Here is a 7759-nt window from a genome sequence, read left to right on the forward strand (position 1 = left end):
GTAGTCATAATAATACCAATAATAATAATACATCATGCCTATAGGGTCACTCACGATAAAATTAAAAAACGCAGACGTAATCATATTAACTAGAATAAATATAGTTTCACCCAACACTCATATTTGAATCCTTCTCAAAATTAGAACACCGCGTCTATAATAATTAATTGAAATTATGGAATTAGCTAAGGTAGTTAGGTTAGTTCAATTTTTGGTTATCTTTTTTAGTAATGTTGTGAAGATTAAATTTGTATCCCAAATTAGCAAATCAAATAAGGTGTCACCAATAGAAAATGAACATGTTTATCAACGATTAAGTAATAATCCAACCATCAACTTCTATATCATTTAGTTTACAAAATTTAATCTGCAAATTTAATCTCTATAACATTACTCTTTATTTTTTACTGTTTCTTCGAAGTTGGGAAATTGAATATCATCAAAAGATAAATAAAAAGGTGGAAAGATATCCTCTCTAAATCTTTTCCACAAATCTACTAATTCGGACTTCGGAATTTAATCAAACAGTAAAAGTATTACAATTGTTAAAAAAAGCTCTTATTTTTAATCGTTAGATTAAATTTTAAGAATCCAAATTACTGGATTTCAATGGATCCGAGATGCTTCCTTTCCTAAAAAGGCCAAAGGTTGAGGTCACCCACCGGCCACTACCTTCAATACGGTTTCGTTATTATTATTTTTGTCGTTGTCAGAGCACCGCTCAATACGCTTTCGCGTTGGCTCGTTCAGGTTGCAGGACGTTTCCAAGAAGGATACTGTTTGGGTTGCCTGTTCATTACGCTTTCATTTACTTAACATCTGGCAGGATGTTTCCAAGGACGGTAGGGGAGTGGTGGTTAGCTATTTCGCAACCATTTAGGGGGGCCCGCTGAGATTGCAGGTGGTCGTTAGCTGTTTCGCTACCATTTGTGTTGGGGGGTGGTGGGTTTTGCCACCGAGATTGCAGAACATTTCCGAGGACGGTACCCTTTTTTTTTTCGGGGGGTGGGTGGTGGGAACCAAATGGTATCATTATTTATTAGAAAAGTTTGAATAAAAAGGTGGGTATGTAAGCCTGTATGGAATTTTTAATATGCAAAGAAACGTATCCAATTTTTAAAGTCATCTCCACTCAAAATCGAAAGAAAATGATGGCAATCCAAAGTCAAAAAAACTTAATACATGATGAAATCGTCAAACATTTAGCAAATTTGACATACCAAATTTGCAATGTAACACATATCACAATTTGATGAGCAATGCCTACTCGAAGAGGAATTGACAACAAATAAACTAGAGTCTACCCATATAGATTTTGTTCTCAACACCGTCATCAAAGCTACCAAAAACAGCGAAGTAAATCCAAGAGGAGCCAATAACACACCAACAAAAAACTAAAATTCTCACTAGGAGAGACAGATAAATAACCTCACCAAGAAGCCTTTTATTGATGGAAATACTAAAACGAAAATAAATATACAACAATCCATGAAAAGAGAGAATAGTAGAACTATAAGAATGGGGAGGGGTTGACACTGGCCAGAAGTGAAGAAACGGGAGCTGTAAATTTTATAAATATAAGATTTTGGTAGGGGAAAGGAAAAAACCGCTACCAGTAGTTTCTTATATATTAGGCTCATTTGGATGTGCTTTTAAAATGACTGAAAATGCTTTTAAAGAAAATGTTTTTGGGTCCAAAGCACTTCAAGTGTTTTTCCAGAATTTATTTGCATTTTTACTAAAGATTGGTTTCAAAAGTATTTTCACCAAAAGAGCTTTTAGTCATTTTAAAAGCACTTCCAAATAAGCTCATTAGCATTCCAAGAATCCATGCATTTGAATTTTACTAAGGTTTTTTTTTTTAGTACAATTTCAAGAAAGAGTATTTTCAGGAAATGTAAGTATGAATTCTAAGAAACATGTACATTTGAGACCTCATTTATTTTTACTCTCTTTTGACCATGTTCTGGCAAAAATAAATAATTTACATTAATTATTTGAGAGCTTTTCGATTAGAGGAGAAATTTTGCATTTCTAGACGTTTTGCATTTTATATTAGAGGAGAAATTTTTAGTGTACTTAGAAAAAAGATAGTACATCACGCCATTATATAATCAGAGAAAAATTTTATTTTTGAAATGTCTTTTTATTTGTATAATCATTCCGTGCTTCATTCACGCCATAATAGAGTTCCAATTTGGAATTGCTGAAATTATTTAAAATGCAACTTATTAAAAAATTTGTTGTAAGTTTGGTAAATGCTAATAATACTCTGGGTTTAAAATTACAGCCAATATCCTCGCTTGTCCTTTCCCCCTTTCTTTGTCGTCCTTCAAATCGAAGGTTGGCGACCTTCAATTACCTGGAGAAATCAACTGTAAGCCATAATTCCTCTAATGAATTAGAGTATGCTCTGCTCGTTTTCTGCTGAGTTTTCTTTAAATCTTGATCTTTCAGTGCTCACATGGGAACATAGAGAGAGAGAGATTGATGTTTTATAGAAAGAAAGAACAAGGAAAATGAAACTTAAGCTTTGTGTGGGAGAGAGAAGGTGAGTGAGACTGCATGCGACGAATCCATCAAGTTTCGGACTTCAATGGCGTCGTTGTGGTCTGATCCGTCTGGGTTATGGAGATCGGACATTGGAGCTCCTAGCTAGCGATAAATATGGAGCTGTAGATCCCAAGAGAAATTGAAATATATTGGAATGGCTATGGGGAAACGGGATGAGAGAGAGAGAGAGAGAGAGATTGGATGGTTTGGATTGTGCCGTGGGCTGGGAGGTCGCGGCGGCGGCGGAAGGAACCCAGGTAAAAGTATTAGAAATTTTTCAATAAGGGCTGGTATTTATTTAATTAATCCATGGCCTGGTATTTGTTTAATCAATCTATGGCCTGTTATGTGTTTAATTAATTTCAATATGACTTAGATTTTAGGTAAAAATATTAGAAATTTTCTATTAAACTATTTGATGGTCATTACTTTTACGTAAGTGAAGACGTAGAAGATAAACATTGAAGAAAAAAAAATGGAGAAGATAAGCTTATTATAAAAAAAATTAAAATAAATTATCATCCAACATCATGATATTTTAACTCACCTCTATATGGACTTTGTGTTCACGGCTGAAATGGGTCTTAGAAATAAAATCAGATTAGCACGGATTCGTATGATAAAATTTGTTACATATGTTTAAAGATAAATTAGATAACGCATGTTATTTGAATTCATAATCAATCAAATCTTGTTCATTTTATATTTTGACACAATAAATAATGAACTGGACTGAAGTCTATTTTAGTACATACATACTCGCATTTTGTGAACAATTTCTCTTCATTTTGTTGTATTATAAAGTGTTGATTATTGTAAAAATTCTAAAAAAAAAAATCAATTATGAGACAATAAAAAAAATAATGTGGCAGTTTTATTTTTAAAGTGGACATTTTTCTATTGTTATTTTCTATTTTTAGTTATTAAATGAAGTATGTTATACCTATATGGGTGTGAGATTGGTATAAAATTTATGTTCATGTAATTAATAAATTGTCGATTTTTTTTTAATTTTATTTTTTAATTTTAATAAAATGGTTAGAATGAAAATTTATGAACGTTTGATTGACAATTAAAGTTATATTAATATGTAGTTTAGATTTGTTACAACCTATCCCAATCTCAAATAGGCGTATATAAAGTGAGAAGGCTAGGTAAAACTTTCAAAATATCTTAAAAAGCGTGTAGTGCCGGTTATAAAAAAGATCTTATGATTAATTCTTTTTGTACACTTTTTGTAACATGTAAGTTCATATTAGCACGTCGTGGTTCAAAAAATACCTTATACACACGCGTATGAAGGCTAGTATTTAAGAAATTGAATTTTAATTTCACAACTATCTTCATTGAGTGCGTCAATCTGAAAGACTATTCAAGAACACTGTTTTTTTAAAAGTCAAACTATTTTGACCGTGTGGTGTGTAGATATTTTAAATAAGTTGAATGCACGGTAATATCGAAGCATGTGGCTGGTAATTCGGTGTCTCGTATCGCTTCCTGACGCCTATATAGATGTGCTGAAACTCGGAGTCGAAAACAAACAACGCGCCTAACATTCTCAGTGTCACAACAAACTAGATTATTTTACGTTCTCTCCGTAAATCCATTGGAATTTCTGTTGTTCTTTCATCACCCAAGAAGAGATTACGTTGGTTTCTTTGAGGAATATTAAGACGGTGCTTCTCGAATAGAAGAGTGTTTGAAGATGAACAATACTCAGCCTGATGAAATGCTTAAATGTTCGTCTGCGGTGCCTGAACCGCCATCGGTTACAGTCGGGTTGGATTTGCCGTTGAAGGAGTTGAAGATGAAGCTCCTTAGGGATGAAAAGGTGTCTATGCTTGTGCTGACTGCTGCTGGAGGATGTGGGAAAACCACCTTGGCTCAAATGTTTTGTCAGGATCAACAAGTCAAAGGTATGCTATTTATGATTTCAACTTTTTTTGGTGAAGTTTTACTCCTAGTTAAAAATTAATACACCATGTAGAGGATTATGCAAGTAGAACTACCCTTGTCCGCTAATCCCTCCAAACATACATACTAACCACAATTTGTTAAAGAACATAAAACTACAACGAAGGTGACATGAAACTAAAGCGCACGAAAGGAATAGAAAGACCAATATCAGCATGCCCAACAAATACCTAGTAGTAGAGATAGGAACTTGCATGATTTTCTTTGTACTAGTGGTAAGTTAAGTTGATGCCTTCCTCTTAGAGTTAACAAGTCTTGTAATGAGCTCCTGTTTGATTACTTACTTGATATGAGAATTGCAGACATATCTTGTCAACCTTTTATTAACACCTTTCTTACTTTCTGTTTGGATAGATACATTCAAGAATAACATCTTTTTTGTCAATGTCTCGAAAAAGCCCAACTTGGACCTTATTGTACACCAACTATATCAACGGAAGGGGTCCGAGCTGCCTGCTTTCGAAAACGAAGTCATGGCAGCTAACTGGTTGCAACAATTTCTGAAGGAATCAAGACAAAATCCTCTACTGTTTGTCCTGGATGATGTTTGGTCAGGATCAGAGTCCCTTCTTGAGAAGTTTGATCAATTCAAGTTTTCAAATTACAAGATTTTGGTTACATCAAGATTTGCATTTCCAAGATTCGGTTCTTCTTATCATTTGGCACCATTGAATGATGAAGATGCAATGGTTCTTTTTCACCGTTCGGCATCCTTGGAGGATAAGAGCTCTTCTTACAACGATCTTTCGAGAAAGGTGATTTCTTAGTCCACAATACACACACACACACACACACACACATATATATATGCTTATTTATGCTCAGAAGAGGGTAAAGAAATCACGTTTGAGCATCCACACACGTTAATGAACTGTGAAGAATGAAAGAGTAGACAGTTCACAATTTTATCATCTTTATGAAACAATTTAGATGATTTTCAACAACTTAATCAAATAATAGTAATTGAATTCATTTTGGATAATTAAATTGCAGATTATCAAGCGCTGTAAGGGATGCCCACTTGCCATTGCATTGGTTGGGAGATCACTTCGCGGCCAGCCTATAGAAATCTGGCAGAAAAGAGTAGTGGAATGGTGCAAAGGTTCATCTATTCTTGATTCTGACAAGGATTTACTTGCTTGCCTCCAAAGCAGCTTAGATGCCTTGGATAACGAAAAGGCTATCATCAAGGAATGTTTCCTCGATCTAGGTTCTTTTCCGGAGGACCAAAGAATTGCTGCTGCCGCCCTCATTGATATGTGGGCGGAGTTATATGGTCTAGATGAGGAAATTTTGACCATTGCCAACCTTCACGAGCTCACCGCCCGAAGTTTAGCAAATCTTGTTGATACAAGGTATGTAGGCTGCTCATAATTTTCCATTTCATTATGTATGCCGAACAAAACATAAAAGAAATTAGTATTGATCATCCAGGCATGAGAGGGAGGCGGATGGCTATTACACTGAACACTTTGTCACCCAGCACGACATGCTTAGAGAGTTGGCGATCCATCAGGCGAGTCAAGACCCAATAGAACATAGGAAACGACTATTTATAAACATATGTGGGGACAAACTTCCTAAGTGGTGGACAGAACAAAAATATCAAGCGATCAAGGCTCGACTATTATCTATCTCAACAGGTTCCATCAATCTCTTTTTAGTAAATATTTATACATGTGCGCTCGGGACATGCTTGTGCGCGCACGCACACACATGCTCATTCATACTAAGACTTCAGTCGGACTTCCACACATTTAAGTTCAACCCACGCTAACATCTTAAAGCTTACTGTTTGCAGATGGAGCCTTCTCAGCAAAATGGCCAAACATGCAAGCACCTGAAGCAGAGGTTCTAGTTCTGAATTTTCAAACAAAGAACTATGCCTTACCTGAGTTTGTGGAGAAAACTGGATAAACTAAAGGTTCTAATACTAAAAAATTATGGTTTGTTACCTGCTGAACTAGATAATTTTGAACTACTTGGTTCGTTATCAAATCTTAAGAGAATTAGATTAGAACGTATTTCAATTCCTTCCATAAGCAAGGTCCTCAAACAGTTGAAAAGTCTGCAAAAGATATCTTTTTTCATGTGTGATATCGGCCAAGGTTTCGTCCAAATTTTAGATGCACTGCCAAATCTAATGGAATTGAACATTGATTATTGCCATGATCTGGTGCAACTTCCTGCCAACCTTTGTGACCTTGTTCACCTTAAGAAGCTTAGCATCACCAACTGTCATAAGCTATCTGTCTTGCCTGCAGACATCGGAAAGCTAGTCAATCTTGAAGTGTTGAGGCTTAGGTCATGTGCAGACTTGTTAGAGTTGCCAGGCTCGATTAGGAACCTTAAAGTTTTGAAATTTCTCGACATATCCGATTGCTTTAGCATAAAGGAGTTGCCCGAGGACATTGGTGCAATGTGCAGCATGGAAAAGATCAACATAAGCCAGTGTTCAAGACTGAAAGAGCTGCCTGCTTCTGTTATGGATCTTAAGCAGTTGAACGAAGTGATGTGCGACGAGGAGACGAAAACTTTATGGGAACGCTTCTTGCCATTTCTCACAAACATACGCATAAAGGTGATCAAAGAAGATATCAACCTAAATTGGCTCAACAAGCTTCCACCCTAAGGCCATGGTCCTTCCGTCAATGAGTATTGGTGCAATGTATGCAACGTGATTGTGTTTAATGTTATTTTTCCTTTGTAATTTGCTTCTATTTTATGTTTTATATGATTTTAAATAACTTGGCGGTACTGTAGTATTATTGTAAGTACTCACCATGGGTATTATTGTAAAAACATGTATGCACTCCTTGTTGTTCAACTCTTCATTGATTCTCCTTTGATTTATCCAATCGATGAATGTTGGTGCAATATGCAAAGATAAGTACATGGAAAGAAAATAAGAGTTCAAAAATAACTACCTTTTGATTTATCCAATCAAAGAGTGTTGGTGCAATGCATTAAACCTAATGGTTTGTACACTCTCTTTTGCCGCACCTCTCCATCCTCTTACGGTTAAATAGGCCACATCATTACTGTTTTATTTTAATAGTAATTCTAAGGATATTAAATTTGTAGATAAAATTTTGCAAACTAAGTGATATAAAAGCTGATAATTAGTTTATAACTTAAACGTAGATAAACGTACTTATTCCTATTGATGACATATCATTTAGTTTGCAAATTTTGTCTCTTTAACATTACTTGTATTTTAAACTATTTATTC

The 7759-nt window shown here is 35.1% G+C and overlaps 1 protein-coding gene across 1 annotated transcript; it reads left to right on the forward strand.

Annotated features, from left to right (window-relative positions):
- Positions 1-2082: 2082 nt before the first annotated feature.
- LOC125471179 (probable disease resistance protein At5g66900) lies at positions 2083-7354 on the forward strand. Its single transcript, XM_048571332.1, is given in 6 exon segments — positions 2083-4469; positions 4882-5282; positions 5521-5882; positions 5962-6170; positions 6329-6432; positions 6434-7354. Coding segments are annotated over 6 exon segments (2013 nt in total). The 5' UTR covers positions 2083-4258; the 3' UTR covers positions 7160-7354.
- Positions 7355-7759: the final 405 nt, after the last annotated feature.

The sequence above is a fragment of a genome, unplaced genomic scaffold (genome assembly GCF_019419815.1).
Source record: "Pyrus x bretschneideri cultivar Hongxiangsu unplaced genomic scaffold, Pyrus_bretschneideri_v1 Contig59, whole genome shotgun sequence".
Lineage (NCBI taxonomy): Eukaryota > Viridiplantae > Streptophyta > Magnoliopsida > Rosales > Rosaceae > Pyrus > Pyrus x bretschneideri.